The sequence below is a fragment of the Podarcis pityusensis genome (genome assembly GCF_964106645.2).
Source record: "Podarcis pityusensis genome assembly, chromosome: 3".
In the NCBI taxonomy this organism is placed as follows: Eukaryota; Metazoa; Chordata; class Lepidosauria; order Squamata; family Lacertidae; genus Podarcis; species Podarcis pityusensis.
The window spans coordinates 32,185,394-32,206,347 of NC_138026.1; the positions used below are offsets into that span (position 1 = coordinate 32,185,394).

General features: G+C 42.4%; 1 protein-coding gene and 1 long non-coding RNA gene across 8 annotated transcripts in view; both read left to right on the top strand.

Moving 5' to 3' along the window:
* MLIP (muscular LMNA interacting protein) overlaps window positions 1–20,954 on the top strand; it is a 60,669-nt gene that overhangs the window by 32,787 nt on the left and 6,928 nt on the right. For 4 of the 7 annotated variants that reach the window (XM_080997982.1, XM_080997977.1, XM_080997976.1 and 1 more), the window contains 10 exons: window positions 1,179–1,250; window positions 2,330–2,395; window positions 4,222–4,305; window positions 4,409–4,468; window positions 5,630–5,674; window positions 8,262–8,306; window positions 11,771–11,899; window positions 12,609–12,797; window positions 17,647–17,700; window positions 19,171–19,330. In XM_080997982.1, the coding sequence (XP_080854108.1) occupies window positions 1,179–1,250; window positions 2,330–2,395; window positions 4,222–4,305; window positions 4,409–4,468; window positions 5,630–5,674; window positions 8,262–8,306; window positions 11,771–11,899; window positions 12,609–12,797; window positions 17,647–17,700; window positions 19,171–19,329 (903 nt within the window). In that variant the 3' untranslated portion in view covers window position 19,330. The remainder of the gene's footprint in view (window positions 1–1,178; window positions 1,251–2,329; window positions 2,396–4,221; window positions 4,306–4,408; window positions 4,469–5,629; window positions 5,675–8,261; window positions 8,307–11,770; window positions 11,900–12,608; window positions 12,798–17,646; window positions 17,701–19,170; window positions 19,331–20,954) is intronic. The other 3 variants (XM_080997980.1, XM_080997978.1, XM_080997981.1) reach the window with 3 other exon arrangements.
* On the top strand, window positions 12,804–14,186 carry LOC308472870. Its single transcript, XR_013983793.1, has 2 exons — window positions 12,804–13,178; window positions 13,566–14,186. It is a non-coding gene; the product is annotated as an uncharacterized lncRNA (long non-coding RNA).

Genomic DNA, 20,954 nt, shown 5'->3' on the forward strand with positions numbered 1-20,954 from the left:
GGTAAAGGTAAAGGTACCCCTGACCATTAGGTCCAGTCGTGACTGACTCTGGGGCTGCGGTGCTCATCTCGCTTTATTGGCCGAGGGAGCTGGCGTACAGCTTCCGGGTCATGTGGCCAGCATGACTAAGCCGCTTCTGGCAAACCAGAGCAGCACACAGAAACACCATTTACCTTCCTGCTGGAGTGGTATCTATTTATCCATTTGCACTTTGACATGCTTTCAAACTGCTAGGGGGGCAGGAGCTGGGACAGAGCAACGGGAGCTCAACCCGTCACAGGGATTCAAATCGCCAATCTTCTGATCGGCAAGCCCTGCTGTCGCTATTTTTGGGTGGGATTCAGTCACATACTGGCAAATTCGGGTTGACCAAATAATGTTCATTTGGACCCCTTACACAGCAAACCTGCTTTCCTAAGAGATCAGAGTTTTTGCACTAAGGAAAATGATGGGGAGATGCACTGGAAAGTGAAGGTCATATAGACTCCCCACAAACAAATCTGAATGGATGCTCATTAAATAGTTATCTAAGCTCCCTGCAAATCAGTTGTGATGAGTGCTCAATATACAGGTTGTCTGGAAAAGTGTTCCTAGTGTGTTTACCTTTTCCTTGGGAGTGAAATTGATTAGATGAAAAGGTGCTTGCTATCTGGTCCAAGGGACTTCACCACTGTCTAGCAAACAGAGCTAAGGAAGGCAACTGCAAGTCAGAATGGAGAAAGTCACAAATAGGCCTCTCCACCCTCCACCTCCACTTCAGTGGTTGTCTGTGTCTCAGCTCCATTATATTTGTATTGTTATCAAACTACCAGTGTTGGCTCTCTTTGCAAAGCAAAGAGTTATCGCTATTGCTCTGTGAAAGTGATCACCTGTCTTTATCTGGAGCGGTCTTCACTGACCCTGTCAGCAAAAGGGCATCCTTTCACACATGTGGGCTGCATGGGTTGTATTTGCAGCAAAGCATAAAATGAATATTGTGTGCACCCTAATAGACAAATGAATGCATGCCAATGAATAGTGAAATGAATGTGTGAGCTAGTGTTCTATAAAAGTCAGAACAACATATTCACACAGCATGTAAGCCCCCTTAATGCTGACAATATTTAAAGTTGAGATTTTAATGTATAATATGTTTTCTTTTTCCATTCTCACCGCCCCCTTTTGTTTATGATTTGTAGTCACACAAGATCAAGACAAGCTACAAGGCTTTTGCAGCAATCCCTACAAACACGCTACTTCTCGAACAGAAGGTTAGTTTATTGAAAAAACCTATTCCAGGAGTAGCTTGATAAAATCACTTATTTGGGGTACCAAAACGTATGACCAATGCTCTGCTGTTTGTGGTAGATGATTGCCAGCTGTTTAGCCCTAAGCGTTGATAGTCACTCTAAACTACTGGCTACATTTACAGAGCATCCATCCTCAGGGATACTTGCCACCATTTGTGTGTGCTGTCTTGAAGAACTGGAGGTCCAGATTGGTTTCTGTTAATCTTTCTAAGGAGCTTAACATTACAATAATCCAGGTTCCCCACCATAAGAATTCTGTTTGGAACCCTGGACAGAGGCAAATTTGGGAGAGCGCATCTGGTTCACTTGCACTGGGTGCCACAACAATGACAAACAATGGAATGTGAGAGGAAGTGGAGCACCACATTTTGGTGAAATGTTAAAGCCTGAAGTCTTTCACTGCCCTGGGGAGCCACTGCCATTCAGCATAGCCAGTGTTGTGCTAGATGGGCAGGATGACTAGGTTCAGAGCAAAAGCAGCTTCAAGTGTCCCTATGGGAGAAAGTAAACATCATGCTCCCTCTAGAGGACAGGTGGGCACAGTGCATCAGAACGGCAGCATGACTAAGAACCAGAAGTCACATTGGTTGTGGCCAGGCCCTTGGATCTCTCTCTTGATTGTGGAACCTGGCTGGGAGAAATTAGCTTAAAGTAACAAGGGAATCTTAAAAAACACAAAAATAATTTAGGAGAAACTCATGTTTTCCTAAATTTACTCCTTAGATTCTACTGCTTCTACAAATGTGTGCATGGAGATTAAGATTATAATACTACAAGTGCGGTTTATTATTATTATTGTTGTTGTTCCCCTGCGGTACTTTGCAAAATGAGTTGGGGTTACGGTAACAGCTGATTTGACGGAATTCTTTTCTTTGGGACTTTGTATGCATGTTGCTTGGGGTGCTCGGACAGATGGGTGCAATCTCAACAAAAGAAAGAAACAGGTTAACAAATGAATAAAATTTGCATTGTAGTTCTGCCTTTGTTTTTTATTTTTCCAATGCTGCCTTGATCTCAGAATAATTTGAATTAATCCGTAGGCACTCGATGAACCAGCCAAAGCAGAAGAAGTCGCAGAAAACAAATCTTTGGATACACATTCAGAGGTGACTCTATTCTTCTCTCTGAATTCAACCCATCCCTATGAAAATCCCTTTATTTCTGGTCATATCTCCATTTGACTGATCTTGTCCACAGTGAATAAATGTTAGAATTTGCACTTTTAGGTCGCATCCACGCCATTCATTGGAGAGCATTTCAAACACACTCCTGCCTCGAAAGAATCTTGAAAATGGTCATGTACCTTTCAGAGATCTACAATTCCCAGTCACCTTAACAAACTATAGTTCCCAGGATCTTGGGGGGGGGGGAGCAATACGTTTTAAATGAGCTTTAGATGTATGATGTGGATGTGATAGTTGTGGTTCCCAAAAGATGCAGGCTATTACAAAATGCTGATAGCTGTGTTTTTGCCCACTTCTAATGAAAACTTTGTAATGGTAAGAGCTGTCTGCCAGTGGAAACGATAGCCATGGGAGATGGCAGACTCTCCTTCACTTGATGGCATTTAAGGAGATGCTAGATGGTCACTTGCCAAGGATGCTATGGTCCAAGGGAAACCAGTGCTCTCCAGATATATATTTTTTTCAATTTTTTCAATTGATTTTCACATTTATCACAAGGAAAAAGGAAAAACATTACAAAACACAAAACAAAGGAAAAAAAGACACAAAAAAGAATTATTACGTCAAATCCCTAATTTCATTACATTGAAAACTGACTTCCTCAAATCCCCTCTATCTGAATTTCATTATATCACCTATTTAACAGTTCTCCAAATTCATATTTCTAATGATATTAACTCCTTTCATTTACTTACCTCATCTCCTTTATTGATATTGTAATCCTTAATATTTACTAGCACATATTCTTATTCTACCCTTAAGCCTATTAATTTCTTCCAAGAATTTTCTATTTATCTTATATTACAGTATTTAGCTAAATATTCTTTAAATTTCTTCCAATCCTCTTGTATCTCCTCTTCCTTCTGGTCGCGGATTTTTCCAGTCAGGTCGGCCAGCTCCAAAAAGTCCAACATCTTCATCTGCCATTCTTCTGTTGTTGGTATCTCTTGCGATTTCCAATTTTTGGCTAGTGCTCTCCAGATATTTTGGGCTATAACTCCCATCATTCCTAACCATTAGCCAAGCTGGTTGGTAGTTGTAGTCGACAATATCCAGAGGACAGAACACTGGCTCCCTCTGCTGTAGTTGCATTTTGCATTATAGTTCTTGCATTGAGAAGGTAGCTGGTCTACATACCCCCACATGCCCCCTTTAAGCTCTCTGATTCTAGAATTACAAGGGCATTTCAGATATTTGTGTGAAATTTGTCGAAAGACCAAAAAGGGGTTGGGAGATACATGCATGATCTGGGTGGTGTTGGGTCATGATACATCTTTGGGGAGCTTAAAGTGTTGTGTTTTTGTGTTCAAGACAAATAAACAAATAACCCAAACGCTTAGTCGTGTTGAACTTGAGCATTCTTGGCTGGAGAAAAATGGAGGCGAAGAGATGGAATAGATAATAGGATGTAGCAAGAAGAAAGATGGTGAAGGAGCAGAAAATGAATGGAGGCTGAAAAGCCATACGTTGGGCTTTGCAAGCACACTGCAATTGACAACACAATGCGGTTTGCACTTGGTAAAGTCAAGAGAAGGCGACCTATTGTTGTTGATTATAGAAGAGATGCAAGTTGTGGAACAGGACTTGAACAAGACAAAGACAAATTATGCGATATTCATGGCACAAGCTAGTCCCAGTAATAAAAGCAGGAGATCATATGCAAAGGAGATGGTGAGCTGCAAATACATCCTTGGGGTGAAGTTGAGAATCATGTTGTAGGTAACCGTCTCTCTTTTAAAATCTTCTAGATGTGCTCCCCTGCTCAGCTCAGGCAACAAACTGAAGAGCTGTGTGCTGCTATTGATCAAGTCTTACAAGACCCCCTGTCTATGGTAACCAGATATTTAAAGCATCTTGTTTGTCTCTATGCTTTCTCCCCAACCCCTTTTGGTTTCTGCAACTGAGCACTTGCCATTTTCAACTCATCCTTTCTAGCGCCGCTGTGAATCTTCTCCAGGCTCCCTGCAGAACATACTGGATTCAGATGCAGGCAAAGTAAGTGGGCATGGATACCAGAATGCATGTTGTCTTACCCAGATGTCCACAGCAAAACATTTCTTCCCTGAAAACATGAACAAAGCAAGCTAAGGGTGTTCAAATTCAAGTTAATACCAAATTGTACTTTTCCATCTGACAAATGCACAATAGTCTGGGGTCGTTAATACACCCCATGCTTCATCTTTGACACAAGTTCAGGGGTGGGGGGGACTTGTGACCCTCCAGAGGTGGTTTGACTGCTGCTCCCATCAGCCCCCAACCAGCATGGCCAATTGCCTGGGATAATGATGGGATCCGTAGTCCAACAACAACAGGAGGGTTACAGATTCCTGCTCTGGTGTGAAATACCCTGAAGGTTTTTCACTCTGTGGGTGGAACTACATACACATAAGGCCAGACGTGACTAACCACCAATTTGGGGGCCTCATCCGCCCCTCCCCCAAATTTTTCAGGGCCCCTAAGATCCTCCCCTGATTTTGGAGATGATAATAATAATAATAATGGGAGGGAGGAGGAGGAGGGAGGCACAGTGCTGTGGTGGACTGATAAGGATGCAATTTTTTCCTCTACCTTGTGTTATTGGGTTGTTCTTGTTTTTATTTTGATTATATATTTTGTGTTTTGATATTGGTGTTTTATCCTGTGAACCACCCAATTTGTTCTACCTGTCTACTATTACCAAATGGGGATAATTATGTGGTCCTTCTAGTTCCTCACAATGGGAGCAATGTGCTAACTAACTCTGATGTTTTTAATTCCCAGAAGGAAAAATAAACATATTCCAGGGTAGGGTTAAATAAAGTTCTGGATGGTTGACAGTGAATCACTTGCTACAGTGATTGACCACAATGGTCTCATTCAACATAGTCCTAATATCTTAACAAGACACCCTTTTTCATGTTCAAATTCTGTGTGTATCTTAAGCAACAATCTTATATTCACCTGGGAGCAAGCCTCCCTGAATTCAGTCAAACTTACTTCTGAATAGATGTGCGTAAGATTGTGTTGTTACTCGTCTGCATTGCTATTTGGTGATAACAACAGCAGAAAATTGCCTGAAAGTTACAATTTGGCACAAAACTTCTCAGTACAATGCACACGGAACTGGCCAACCTATGTTGCAATTACAATATCGGGCTGATTAATCTTTACCTACAGACACTGATGTCTTCACAGAGACCAGCTGGACGGGAAACAAGATTTGTAAGTAATGTCATAAATGGACTTTAAATTTCTTGCCTGCACTCAGCCTTTGTATCTATTGGCAAGAGCACAGCACAGCCTTGGAACATATAAATGCAGAGTGCATTTTCTCATCACTGACTGGCTACAGCAAGTCGCTACAGATTAGGAAGAACAACTTCCAGACCTGGGAAAGGTGTTTCCAGAGAGATCTGAACTCTGGCATCTGCTTGCTCTCTCTCTCTCTCTCTCTCTCTCTCTCTCTCTCTCTCTCTCTCACACACACACACACACACACACACACATTAAGCACTGATCATAATACCTTTACAAGAATGCCACGTTCAAAATCACATTATTCGCTTGTAATCTTAATCATCTTTAGTCTATCAAACTGAATGACAGAAGCCCATCTCTGGGGAACTGAAAATAAGTGGCTTGAAGGTATTAGCATTTAATGAAGCATTAAATGGCATTATCCATCTCTTCACCTAGCAGCAGCTCCTTACAGAACAGGTACCTGGAACAGAAATCTTGAAGCCTACTTGGATTTTTTTCATTAGCTCCAATGAGGAGCTATAACAGGGCACCAACTGTATTTTCTCTTATGATGATGATGATGATGATGATAGTAATAATAGTTGCCCCAGCCACTCTGGGTGGCTTCCAACATATATCCGGCATTCCAGGATCAAATTAAAAATTGGGACATCTTCTGTAAATCCCAGACTGTCCCTGGAAAATAGGGAAACTTGAAGGGTCTGGAACATAAATATTGTGCCCAATAGCCACTGGTGGCCTTTTTCTAATCCTCTTTTAAAGCCATCACTTCCTCTTGCAGGGACAAATTTTATAGTTTAACTATTTTCCTCTGTGTAAAGTTGCTGATGTCGCTTACAATTTCAGGTTTGGGGTGTATTTGCAAATCTTGCTCTTCTGTGTGTATATATTTTGGAATGAACGAACCGCTTACAGACATAGACTCTGCTTGGATAAATATGACAATATTTGGAATGAAACGTTGTAATTTTGAAAAGAATTTGTAAGAAAAATCACGAATGATTCCAACTAAGATGTTACTTTCTCACTGCAAAATGTATTCGTTTCTCCTGTCATACCATGGATATTTTGTTATAAGGTGGTGGTGAAGCGCAGAGATTTTGATGAAAACATAGGTGGGTTTTTCCTTCTATGCACAATTAACTGAGGGAGGGAGGGAGGGAGAGAACATTTATTATCCAGGGAAAGGTATTTATTTCAAGACAGGTTGATGTTGCAATTTAAGTCTACATGAGAATACATATTCATGGTTCCTCCTACAATTTGTTTTATTTCCTCAGAAGGCTCACTGTAGGAGGTAAAGGAATAAAAATTCCCAGTTTATTTTTTATTTATATTTCTAAATCAGTGCAATAGATAGCTAGAGAGGTGATGGTTTTTTTTTATCATGTGCTGGCCCATAATGATTTGAAAAGGGAGTAGAAGTGATCATTCACTCTTCTGAAATTGTCAAACATGTTAAACTATGTTTGGGGCATTGTTCCACTGGTAACTGCCTGGGGGCTTTCCAAAAGATCAGTTTATTTAGTGCAACAAATATGCAGTTGATATTCATTTGCCACAAGTGCTAATAATGCAGTGTTGAAACAGGACTCAAATATACCGTATTTTTTGCTCTATAAGACTCACTTTTTCCCTCCTAAAAAGTAAGGGGAAATGTGTGTGCGTCTTATGGAGCAAATGCAGGCTGCTCAACTATCCCAGAAGCCAGAACAGCAAGAGGGATTGCTGCTTTCACTGCGCAGGGATCCCTCTTGCTGTTCTGGCTTCTGAGATTCAGAATATTTTTTTTCTTGTTTTCCTCCTCCAAAAACTAGGTGCGTCTTGTGGTCTGGTGTGTCTTATAGAGCGAAAAATACGGTAACATGTCTACAATTAGGGAGAGGAGAATCTGTCAGTTTTTGTTCCTCTCAGTTTCTCATTTGTCTAGTCTTCAGTCATCATGAATATTCACCAGCATTTGCTTCCAAATTCCTCCTAATATACAAATTTTATACAATTTTCCAAATATACACATTTATGCAAGCAATTTTCCCCAATATAATGCATTGCTGAGTATGTAATTATCACTAATATACGGATTTTAATGAACAATTTATCCTAGTGAATATGTTTTTGTGTTCATTACTTGTCTGCAGAACTGAATTGCAAAAATCAGAGAAGTGCAAAATTTAAAATATACCTGTGTTTTGGTTCACGCATTAATTAAGTTCATTTTTAAATGTGAACTGAGGTGAACTTTCCCCTCCCTCTATCCCTGGATAAGCTGCTGCTATGAGCATTTTGATTTTTGTGCAATTCATTTTGTTGCTTGTAGAAACAGATTTCATTTGGACTACCTTTCTCCTTTTCTTAGTTCTGCAATTATTATGCACTATTGTGATGCTTAGTCTCATTTAAAAAAATAAAAATCTAATACATCATTTGTTTTCGGGTTGTAAAGCCTCATACGTTCATACTTTTCCCAAAGAAAAACAAGACACTCTTAACATGATGGAAAACAATGTATGCTTCTAGTTGAACTGATATCACATGTATTTTATTTCAGGCTAACCTTCGTTCATTGCAATCTGTGGCACCTGAGAAGCAAAAGGTATGTTTCATGTCTAAACTAACACTCCCCACTACAATAAAATAAAATAAAATAGGTTATGGAGCTGGAAATGATTGCATTTAAAACACATCACTGGAGTGAAGGTAGTTTTATTTATTTATCGTTTCATGGCTTTTAAACCTAAATATGTGACCAACAAATTAAATAATAAAAATGCGGTGTCAGAGCAGCCCATCGCTCAAGATGAAATTAAGTTACAGGGCTCTAAACAAAACCTACAGGCATGGAATTATTCTACCTAGGGCCAAACTGCATGTTGCATATAGCAGAGCTGTAGCTTCAGTGGGGTTAACTGGGTTTTTTTGACCCGGGTGAAGTCTCCAGAGGGCACCATTGAGGCTCCCAGCCTTTGTGAGTGTATGATGCAAATGTGCATGGGTGTGTGTGCCAAACTTGGTCTTTGACCTGGGTGAAACAAAAATTAGTTTCACTCCTTCATATAGTGCACTTAAAAAACCCCAACTGCTTAGAAGTGGGTAGATCAACTTATGTTGGCATGTGCAAAACAAAATCTTGGAAGTGCCTCTTTCTAGAAGTAAAAATGAAGTTGTTATGTACTGAAGTTCTCACCCTGGGCCAGCAGGGGGATACTGTAGATAGTTATGCAAATAAGGGATCGAAAGTGACGTTCAGTGATTGGATAGTTTGTATGCAAATGAAGGATCGAAAGTGACGTTCAGTGATTGGATAGTTTTAGAAAATTGTTACAGTTACGTTGTACTGGAGCTCTATATAAGCAGGCTGACTGAACCCTTCAGTTCAGTTTTGTTCTGGCCTATGAATAAACAAGAGCTGTTTGAAGAATCGCTGTGTTGTCTGATATGTTCACCCACAACTTAACAGAAGTGATAATAAATTAAATGCTTAAGCATTTGCTGCTCTGTCTCCCTGCCTGTGGGAGATGCAGCTATGCATCTGAGAGAGTTTCGCAGAACAGTGCCCAGCATTCGGAATAGATCTGCATGTTGCTTGAAGCTGGGATGTGATTTGTCAAGCAAAATAACTTTGGCCAAGCGGCTGACAAAGAGGCTTGCCAAATATATTGCTTTGTTAGGAGCAATATCAATGCAGCGGATTGCTAATACCATTGTATTCGAAGCTGCTTTGCAGTTATCTTCCACTGAATAAATCAAACGCTTGAGATGTCGTGTTTTCAGTCTGGTGCTGAGCCTCAGGACTTCATCATTTTATTAACTGCAAAGCAATATTCAGCAGGCTGCTTATTATGATGTCAAGAAAGCAATGTGCTTATTTGGAACTCTAAAACGGATTCCTCACTATTTTTGAAATGCTTTGCTTTCATTTACAGATCATGAGCATTAAGTAACAACTTGAACTTCATAGTACTGTTGGACAGGAAGGGGTTTGGGAAAACCTAGTCCCGTAGCCCTGTCTAACCATTGACATGCAATGTAGCATGGAAGCCTAGAAACTGGGAAAGCTTTCGTGCTCCTCTTTTTCAATATGAGTGATGATTTGTTGTGCCACCCACAATGACTCTTGTGATGTGTTGGGGGAAATGGGAGTGATCAGCAACAGGACACAAGCAAATACAAATAAATATTTTCTTATCGGTTATGTATCTGGCTGATGTTTCCTATAGAACAATGCAATACAGAGAAAGTATAGAGTGCTAAAAGTGAGTTCAAAATATTTAAGTTATATGTTTTACATGTACAAAACAAGTAACTTGTATCTCGTGAATGTTCATGAGATTTGTTGCTCCATAAACATGGGCTCAAATAAGAGAATTTGCATTTTCCTCTTAGGCATTTCTGGAGAGCAGTAATTTAGTTGCCAGTGGGAGGGCAAAAATTAGACTTCTTAAATCCAAGGCTTGCCTCCTGTTCTTCTGATACATACATGAAAATGAATTTTTATTACCCTTCCGTGGGTTGTATGAGACCGCTGACTGTCATTGCTTTAATTTTTTTAAGTATTGATAGAATACAAAATGTTCTATTAATATTTTCCAGAGTGAAATATAGCCCTGGTAGGAGAATGACAGGAAAAGCATTGAAAGTAATTTTTCTTTTCCTTCCTTCCTTCCTTCCTTCTCTTTCTCCTTCTCCTTCTCCGTCTCCTTCTCCTCCTTCTCTTTCTCTTTCTTTCTTTCTTTCTTTCTTTCTTTCTTTCTTTCTTTCTTTCTTTCTCTCTCTCTCTCTCTCTCTCTCTTTTTCCCTTTCTCTTTCCCTTTCTCTTTCTCCACCTTTTAAAAATTCCAATACATATGCAAACTTTTCCTTCCTCTCTCTTACCTTGTTGGTAGTAGGTAGGTACAACAGGTGGTCTGGGGTGGGTCTGTGAAACTGCAGTTAAAAATCATCCAGCATCTAGCACAGTGTATTACAATTGCTACAACAGGCAGAAAAACCATTAAGAGATCTTCCAAGACCCCCATCAATTTTCAAGGTGTCCAGGGGTGGGGGTTCAGAACCACGGCACTAAGTGAAATGTATTCCACTAGTGGAGCTTGAGAAAAAGCTTATCTATCTGGGACAGTGAAACAGATGACTTACCTGTCATGCCACAGTTCACTTTTAGTAGGCTATATCCAGTTTCCTAGGTACCACAGCCTGCCTGAGTCTTCTTCTGATCTTCCACTGAGGCCCTGCCCCTGGTGCCTTCCATTTTTGGGCTGTGATGCTACAAAGGGCAGAGATTTTCAGGGGTGGCACCTGGTTTTGGAATCCCCTGGTAAAGAGGTTCCACTGGTGCCTACTTTGCAAGCCTTTAGATTCCAGGTTAAGGCATTTTTATTTACCTGGATGTGTATGCGTGTGTAAATAAGATAATTAATAAATAAATAATGCCTTGGCATGCCTTGTGGGTTGGGTTTTATACACGATCTTAAAAAGAAAAAGAAAAAAGAAGTTTTGACTCTCCAGTTGCTGCAGCAACCGCTGAGGGATGATGGGAGTTGTAGTCCAGCAATGTCTCCTGTGCCAAAGGCTATCATTTATACTGGTTGTGCCACAAATGCATCAGAGTGGACGAGTGCAGCAGTTTCCCTTTCATACTTAACTGTTCTTGGCTTCGGCAAGAAGGGATACTCATTGAAAAGTAAGGAATGTATCTTTATACTTTATAACATGTAAGGGTGGCAAGTTAATATCTAAGAATGTACAGTGGTACCTCGGGTTAAGTACTTAATTTGTTCCGGAGGTCCATTCTTAAGCTGAAACTGTTCTTAACCTGAAGCGCCACTTTAGCTAATGGGGCCTCTCGCTGCTGCTGCACCGCCAGAGCACAATTTCTGTTCTCATCCTGAAGCAAAGTTCTTAACCAGAGGTAATATTTCTGGGTTAGTAGCGTCTGCAACCTGAAGCGTATGTAACCTGAAGTGTATGTGACCTGAGGTACCAGTGTATGCAGTTTTCCAAGACATACACACAATTCAAACACACAAACGTACCTCTCTACTTCTCTTTCCTGCAAACTAGACAAAGCCTGGTGTCATTCGTCCAACAATGGTGAAAGCAAAAATAATAACGTTAAAGGAAGAGGAACCTGCCCAACCAAACCCGTTCAGAAAGTACCTAGAAGAAACCGGTGGTCTCCAAACTGAACAGGTAAAGCTTCTTTCTTTTCCTAATTCAGCTGAGATTTTCTTACTGGAACACTGTAGCTGAATTTGTCTTAAGTATGCAGGTGGATATTTTTAACTATGGAAATAACAAACCATCCCTGAACCAAACCCTCTTCCCACTCACCCCCAATATCTAATAAGAACTGCCCCTCTCCTATGCTGTTGTCATTGCGCTGTGTGCCCCCCCACTTTTGTGTCACGGGTTGGTAAGAATGGGGAGACTTGGGCCCCAAACCCCACTTAGCCACCAGGCTCCTGGGTAACTCTGGGAGAATATTTGCTATCTCTCAGATGAACCCGTCTCACAGGGTTGCCGTGAGGATAGCATGGGAAGGTATCCATTTATGCCACCCTCGGATGAAGCAAATCAGACATCCACCAGCTACTCCTTGTCCCGCTACATTAACTATTTTTTCTTCCTTATCCAAACAACTTGTGAACAATTGTGTCCAATCCAACAGGAGCATGAGGCAACATAGTAGATTCTCCCTTGCTGATATGAGCCCATCTTTCATATTATAATAAACTGACATTTACTGTATCTGCTGCAGTAACCGTATTAACAACCACAAAACCATACAGAAATAACAAGTGAATTCTTAATTGTACAAAGTCAAGCAAACTGGGCATCCCCTCTGGGCCTCTTGGGTTGTCCTTTAACCAGTCTCTTTGTCTGCTTCTCTTTCTTCCAGGATTCATCTCTTTCCCATCCTTATTTATATACTAAACTGAGCTCTCCTACTAAGTCCCCATTGCACCCACAGGGGCTCTCTCATGCTGACTTGCTAACTCCTGGTCCATTCAATCATTTGGGTTCCATCTTTGGCGACATCCATGACAGTTCTTATAGTCCTTACCGTCGCAATACTTTGTATAACAAGGTGAGAAATGTCCCTTCCCCGTGTTTCTGTTGTGTTAATGAAGGACAAAGGTTTTTGAGGCAGCAATTCTAAAGACAAAGTAATTCTATATACGAATGCATTGATATAGTGCCCTTTGGCCAAATGGTTTCATAAGAACATAAAAGTAGCCCGACTGGACCAGACCAAAGGCCTGGGGTCAGACACAGACGGCCTTTATTGGCTCCCAAACCCTGCCCACTAGCCTGGCCAGATTGGCCAGGATTCAGATAAACAGATGGCAGGAAAACCCAGTACTCCCTAGCGGCTGGCCTAGGAGTTCTCCAATGACTGACCGCCTAAATCAGGCACTGCTCCCAGGGGGTAGGTATTTGGAGCTGCCTATGCTGTGCAGGGACGCAGGTGGCGCTGTGGGTAAAACCTCAGCGCCTAGGACTTGCCGATCACATGGTTGGCGGTTCGAATCCCCGCGGCGGGGTGTGCTCCCGTCGTTCGGTCCCAGCGCCTGCCAACCTAGCAGTTCGAAAGCACCCCCAGGTGCAAATAGATAAATAGGGACCGCTTACCAGTGGGAAGGTAAATGGCGTTCCGTGTGCTGCGCTGGCTCGCCAGATGCAGCTTGTCACGCTGGCCACGTGACCCGGAAGTGTCTGCGGACAGCGCTGGCTCTCGGCCTAGAGTGAGATGAGCGCACAACCCTAGAGTCTGGCAAGACTGGCCCGTACGGGCAGGGGTACCTTTACCTTTACCTTTATGCTGTGACCAGGTAAGCAGCCATTTATGAACCAGATGCCTGTGTGAACCAGATGCCCATCAGCAGGGCCAATAGCCCTCTCCTGATGCTGCTCCCCAGAAACTGGTATTCAGAACCATACCTGTATGCTTCACAACAAATCAGGGCAGTTTCAAAAACATAGCACTTTTAAGCACATAAGAACGCGGGTGGCGCTGTGGTCTAAACCACTGAGCCTTGGACTTGCCAATCAGAAGGTCAGCAGTTTGAATCCCTGCAATGGGGTGAGCTTCCGTTGCTCGGTCTCAGCTCCTGCCAACCTAGCAGTTCGAAAGCACACCAAAAAGTACAAGTAGATTAATAGGTACCGCTCCAGTGGGAAGGTAAACGGCATTTCTGTGTGCTGCTCTGGTTCGCCAAAAGCAGCTTAGTCATGCTGGCCACATAACCTGGAAAAACTGTCTGCGGAGCAGACAAACGCCGGCTCCCTTGGTCTGTAAAGTGAGATGAGCGCCGCAACCCCAGAGTCGTTCGCAACTGGACTTAACTGCCAGGGGTACCTTTACCTTTAAGGACACTTACTTGGCAGGTACTTGACATCAATAGGTTATATGTGGCCTCTAATAAGCATCTTCAAATATTGTGAAATAATGCAAATGAAAAAGCATTAAAACAAGCGTCCCTGTGTTGTGAATTTCACTGCCTTCCTCAAGGCAGCCTCATTGGCTGACAGGGATGTGGAAAATGCCCTATCATGTGGGGAGCATTGCTAAATATTATGGGGTGGGAGGAGAAGTTACCACGAGGATGCTATTTCCAGAAGCATCTTTGTGGAGTATATAATATGATCAGATTCAATACTAAGTCAAATTCTGGACCACATAGACCAGAATTAAAAATTATGTGAGTGTCCCAGAAAAGCTTGGTTGCTCTTATGTTGTCATTTTTAAATTCATGTGCTATGATTCCATTCTTCGGGTGGTATTCACTCAAGTTTTACTCAGAGTAGGCTTACTAGATCTAACTTAGTCTTTTTCATTAATTTCTGTGTAATTTCTGCGTAAAACATAATTGAATACCACCCCATTCCTTTTCAGAAACTGTAGATATCCTAGCACGGCAGAGCTAAATTTCAGTGGTCTTGATCTAAATTTCACTTGATCTCTGATTAGCTTTAGAGATTTTTTTTTCAATAGAAAGTGCAGTCTTTCCAGCAACATTAAAAATATATCCTAGGCGTTTTCTCAAACTATCTCACATGAGTTGAATTTTAAATTAACCTTCTGCTGTGTCTACAATGAAATCTGAATTAACTAGGTAAGTTGTACTGTGATCATTCTACCACTAGAGAGCAAGATTCACTGAGCAAAATGACCTTCAGCGTTCATGAAGCATTAACACACCTGCTTAAGCTGAATGGATTCAGGTATTTTTCATTTGCTTTTGAAAAAGCAATTCTTCATTTAGAAAGAATATATAATCTCCCTGGTGAGTGCCATTGTAAATTAACCTGGTGAGAAAGAGTCTTTTTATGCCTTGTATCAGGGCCATTTTAAGCATATCCGGCGCCATGGTGCAAAGATCCCTCTGGTGCCCCCCACCTTTCCCAGAGTTGTTGACCTTTCCCCAAGCCTCTGCGGGGATCACCCTCCTTCCACAGAGGCTTGGGAAGGAAGCTGCACGCCTACCAGCCATATGGTTGACGGGGCACAGCTGATGGGTGTGCAAGGAAAGGGGAGGCCAGCAGCAAAGCCGCGCAGCTCCCCCACTCGCTGCGGTGCCCGAGAGGCCGGCAGTAGCACCTCGACTTACGTAACCCTCAGGTAATGTAAACTTCGGGTTGTGAAAGCAGCAAACCCGGAAGTGTTTTGCCATGCACGCATGTGCAGAAGTGGCCTACCGCCGTGGGTGCATGAGGAGAAGCGGTCTAATGCTTCTCCTCCAGTTGCGAAAACCTCGGGATCCGGCCGGACCTCCGGAATGGAACCCGTTCTGGAGGTACCACTGTACTATAATGTAAAAAGAAGTGCTTCTCATCATCATGATTAAGGCTGTGACCTCATGACCAGATCATACTGACTGACTGTTGATGGGCAGCTTCAAAGTCTCCCTTAAGATGGTTCTTTATTTTGAAAAGGACTTGAACAGGACAGCTTTCAAACAAAGGACTGCTTTCTGTAAGACAGGACACACAGCCTGAAAGAATTGGGGGGGGGGCGGTTTACCTTAGAAATAAATTGGATTTGTGTGTAAACTTTAAGTGCTTCTGTATGTTTTTGCATTCCTTTCACATCAGGACAAAACAGATCTGCATGTCTTAAACGCCTAGGGAGAACGAAAGTTTGAAAGAGATGTTAGCCTCACTAAATAGCACAGAAAATATGTGGGAAACAGAAGATGTTGGAAACAGTCTTGTTGCTATGGCATTTGCCAGTTGCCAACTGGTAGAATTTGATGTCAAGGGCACACAGTTCCTATTGGGAATGAAAAAAACCTCCCACAGCTAAAAAGACAGTCGTTCAAAAAGCCCCACGCTTCTGCCGTGAGTGATAGCAGGTGATCTACCATACCATTAAAAATATGGAAAGTAAACATGACTCATTCTCTCATGCAAGAGGAATAAAGGTTTAAATAATCTATTTTGTGATCTTCTGGCGCTGCAGCTTAAGTGTCAAGTGTTCTGACATGGAATTGCTGGTCTAGAGAGAACAGCGTCAGAAAGCCTTTTAAGATGCCCGAAGAGTAGAAGGAACACTTGGGTTTATTGGGGCAGGTGTGGGAGGTCAGAGAGAGAGAGGAGCCACTGGTGACATACCTACACTCATATTACTCTCAGCATGGTCCTTAGCTGCATACAAATGGTATGTGTATAGGTTCTACTCTAACTCCAACAATTTGGAGTTAGAGCTGACAGTGGGTGTTCCCTGACTCTTCCCCCCTTTTTTTGGTGGGATTCAGTGACATGTTGGCAAATTCAGGTAGAGAAATTAAAGTTGATTTGGCATTCTTGCAAGCACCCCCTCCTTCCCTCCCCTCCAAAATCAGACCTTTGTGAAAAGGAAAAGGCGCTGGAAAGTATGGGTCAATGTTTCCTTGATGGAACATCATCTAACCTCCCTGGAAACAAATGAGGATAAGTGCTCAATAAATCGGTTGTTTGCATATGAATAAAAACTAAGTATTTCAAGCTGGCATTTTCTGGATATGGGGTTTTATTCTTTTGGGGGAATTGCAACTAAACATCTAAATTAGCATCCTATTTCTAGCAGGGGACAAAACAGCTGGTTATGGAAAGCCCCAAAAGTGAAAGCTCTAAACATGAGGATTCCATGTAGGCAAGAAGACCCTCAGCTACAGACCAGCCTTTCCCATCCTTGGTTCCTCCAGATGTTGCTGAGCTCTCATCATCCTTGATCACTGACCATGTTGGTTGATGGTAGTTGATACCCAACAACATCCAGAGACATCCTAAGTCTAGGGAAGGCTGTTATAGACAGAGGAGCTGATCTGATTCCCTTTTAAATTAATCTAAGCTAGTGGTGATCACTATACAGCTAGCACTCTCTGGGGCTATGTGGGTAGCAGCAAACGTAAGGCTCAGTGGCTGAGGTCACCAGAGACTGAAAACTGGTTTAGCACCCATCCTCCAACAGTCTCCACAAGTGAATATTTTCCTTTATTTAATCCTGTGGAAAGGGTGAAGCACAGCTTTTAAGGCTATTGTTACAGTGTGTGTGGGGGGGGGGGGGCTCACCTTCATCCCCACCCCAAACAGCATTTGGAAGATTGTCCACCACTGATGGAAATCTTGCAAAGTATCGGGGTGTGTCTGAGCGCCTGTACACAGTGCACATTGAGATGCACTGCAGACACACACTTTCAAAATCTTCAAAGTACACAGACCCGAACATGCATGCTGTCTGTCTTAATGATGGGCATTCTGCTAACAGTGCAGTGAGAGGAGTTTTTCAGACATCAAACTGTCATGCAGGATTCATGGGCATTTATCTGAACATTTATCTTCAGTGTATTGGCGTCCCATTTGCAATACGCCAGGTGTTTCGCCCTCATGAAATGCCATTAAGTGCCATTGCAGTGTCTGCTTTGTAACGCTCTTGACATTTCCTCTCTTTGCAGCCCACTCATCCGATAGTGCCCATTCCAGAAAATGAAGCACTCAGCTCCAAAGAGGTATTGGTAAAGCATTCTGCATTTCTAAATGCATGCAGGGTTATGACCGCTCACTCAGATTTGTTCTTGTTGATGCAATGTAAGAATGAAAATTAGGAGAGGGTGTAGATGGGAAAAGGTTGTTTTGTATGACAGGTTCACATGCATGGGTTAAATCCTTTAATCTGTTTATTTATTTTACTTTTTTATAAAGGCATTCAAATACTTCCTGTGACAATCGAGCTCAAGGAAGTGTACATATTTAAAAATATAAATGAACACAACAGGGAAAGCGCAATGTTATAAGTAAAACGCAGCTGATAACCCGAATGACACAATTAATTAACTTTTGACAATAAAACACCAAGAAATGCTTTAGTGCACAGGTATGTTTTTAACGGGGGATGCGGGTGGTGCTGTGGGTTAAACCACAGAGCCTAGGATTTGCCGATCAGAAGATTTCAAATCCCTGTGACGGGGTGAGCTCCCGTTGCTCGGTCCCTGCTCCTGCCAACCTAGCAGTTCGAAAGCAAGTCAAAGTGCAAGTAGATAAATCGGTGCCGCTCCGGCGGGAAGGTAAATGGCATTTCTGTGTGCTACTCTGGTTTGCCAGAATCGGCTTAGTCATGCTGGCCACATGACCTGGAAGCTGTACGCTGGCTCCCTCAGCCAATAAAGTGAGATGAGCGCCGCAAACCCAGAGTGGACCTAATGGTCGGGGTCCCTTTACCTTTACCTATGTTTTTAACAAGTGCTGTGTTTAACAAGTGATGGCACTTGTTGGAGGTGCAAGGGAGGCAATTCTATATAGAAAGGGGGCCACGACAGAGAAGGCCCTCCCCCTGGTTTCCTCCAACCAAGATAGTGACACAGCCAAGAGTGCAATGCTTGGACAGGACAGTAGGGGCAGAGGCACTCCTCCAGGTATCCTGGTCACAAGTTGTTTTATAGGTTAAAGTCAAAACCTTGACTTTCACCCATTAGCTTATCGGAAGCCAGTGGAGTAGCTTCAGGAACTGTGTAATATGTGTGAAAGAGAGCACTAAATGGCGCACAAATTACACACTTGTGCCTACAAATGAAAATAATGGTGATCACGGCATGGCGATAGGTGGGATAGAATTTATCATATAGAAGGGGAAGGGGAAATCCTGCCTGTACCTTTTTTGTGGCTGAACAAGGAGACTGAAGCCAACACTCTTGTTGCTGAGTGGATGGCTGGCCTGATGTAGACACAGGATTCTAATGTTATTCTAATGCCATGGCTGTCAGGAGCCTCACCTACCAAACTTCTTCCTCAGCTATGGCTGGTGTGGGGGCAGGAGGGGGAAGCTTGTTCTAGAGTGAAGCCTTTATTCTGTTTCCCCAAATTTAAAACTTCTAAAACTTCTAAAAGCTATGTTGTTTTTTTGAAGAGGAAAAAGAGAGAGGCAAGCATACCTGTGTTGTGTTCAGAATAGCAATATTCTTTCTAACTGGAAACTTTTACAGCTTTGTTCTGCTAGAGCACAAAACAAGCTGGATTTGCTGCCCTACCAGGAAAACAAAGATCTAAGCAGAGGAAATGTTCCAGACAATGGCAGTCCTCACAGCAGAGCTCACTGTCTACCCAGAGGAGACTTTGAGAACGTTTTTGCAAAAACCACCTAAGGTAGATTTGTTTATTATCCTACCTTCCCCCAATGAGCTCAAGGTGGCATGCATTGTACTCACAGTGGTCTGTGAGGTAGATGAGGATGAGTATGACTTACCCCAAGGTCACCTAGTGTGCTTTGTGGCTAAGTGGGGATTTGAACCCTGATCTCCAGGAACCAGAATAGTGTTTCCCAAACCTGGGTCTCCAGCTGCGTTTGGACTACAATTCCCATCATCCCTGACCACTGGTCCTGCTAGCTAGGGATGATGGGAGCTGTAGTCCAAAAACAGCTAGAGACCCAAGTTTGGGAAACACTGTTCTAGGCCAACACTTTATCCTAGCCTTTCTCAACCTTGGTCTCCAGATGTTCTTGAACAACAACTCCCATCATAATTGACCACTGGTCATGCTGGCTAGGAATGATGGGAGTTGTAGTCCAACAACATCTAGGGACCCAAGGTTGAGAAAACCTTCTCTGACCACTGCAATACACTGCTATTTCCTGTTCATGACCCACCTTTTCAATATGTAAAGCATGCAAGGCACATGGCAGGAGGTCCAGCAGCAGGGTCTAGCCATCTTGCCCTCTGCACTCAGAACAGAAACATTGATGACCCTCCAAATGGGTTGCAGAAGTTGCCTAATAAAGACCTCTTAGGTTCTCATCAATGAATTAGTGCATCAGTCTTTAGCCTCCAGGATCTCTGAAATAATTATAGGCTGTCTGTGTAAAATAATACCCTTTATTAACAAAAAGGGACATCATCACAGCTGGATGTTTCATGCGATGTTAACAACTCAGCACTGTAGACATGCTCTACTAAAGCCCAATAATGGATCAAAATTATTTATTCATATGAGCATGTTTGCACTCTGGTCAACACACCCCTGTTTTGGTTAAGATGAGTTGCTTCAGTTGCAATTCCTAGGGTAGACTGTAAGGAGGCATCCTGTTTTGTGTTCATTACAGTCGGCACTGATTCTGACAGCTGGGATAGCTCAGTCAGTAGAGCATGAGACTCCTAATATCAGGGTTGTGGGTTTGAGCCCCATGCTAGGCGAAAGATTCCTGCATTGCAGGGAGGTTGGACTAGATGACCCTCGTGGTCCCTTCCAACTCTACAGTTCTATGACCCACTACAATTTGACTTCCACTAAAAGCTATGTTGTTTGTCTCACTATCCACGATGGCCAAAAGTAATGAAAGGGAAACAGGAGATATGAATGGGGTCGTATCAACTAACATGGACAAGTCACAAAGCCAAAATGTTACAAAAGACGGCAGACTACCTAAAACCTTCTTTGAAATGACAGATAATATGGATTTGATTGACATCTGGAGGACAAAGAACCCACTAGGAAGAGAGGGAACATTCTTTTCTGAAGCCCAACTGACCTGGACAAGAATCGACCAAATATGGATATCTAGAGGCCTGGCACCTAAGGTCAGAAAAGTGGAAATCTGCCCAAAGACCTGTTCCGACCATAATGCAGTAAAAATGGACATGACACTATTACCAACTGGATCCTTTAGATGGAAGATGAATGACAACTTGTTCAGAGATCAGGAAATTATCAAGAAGGCCCAAAAAGTTTTGAAGGATTACTTTGAGATAAATATGAATACTACGGTGGAAAA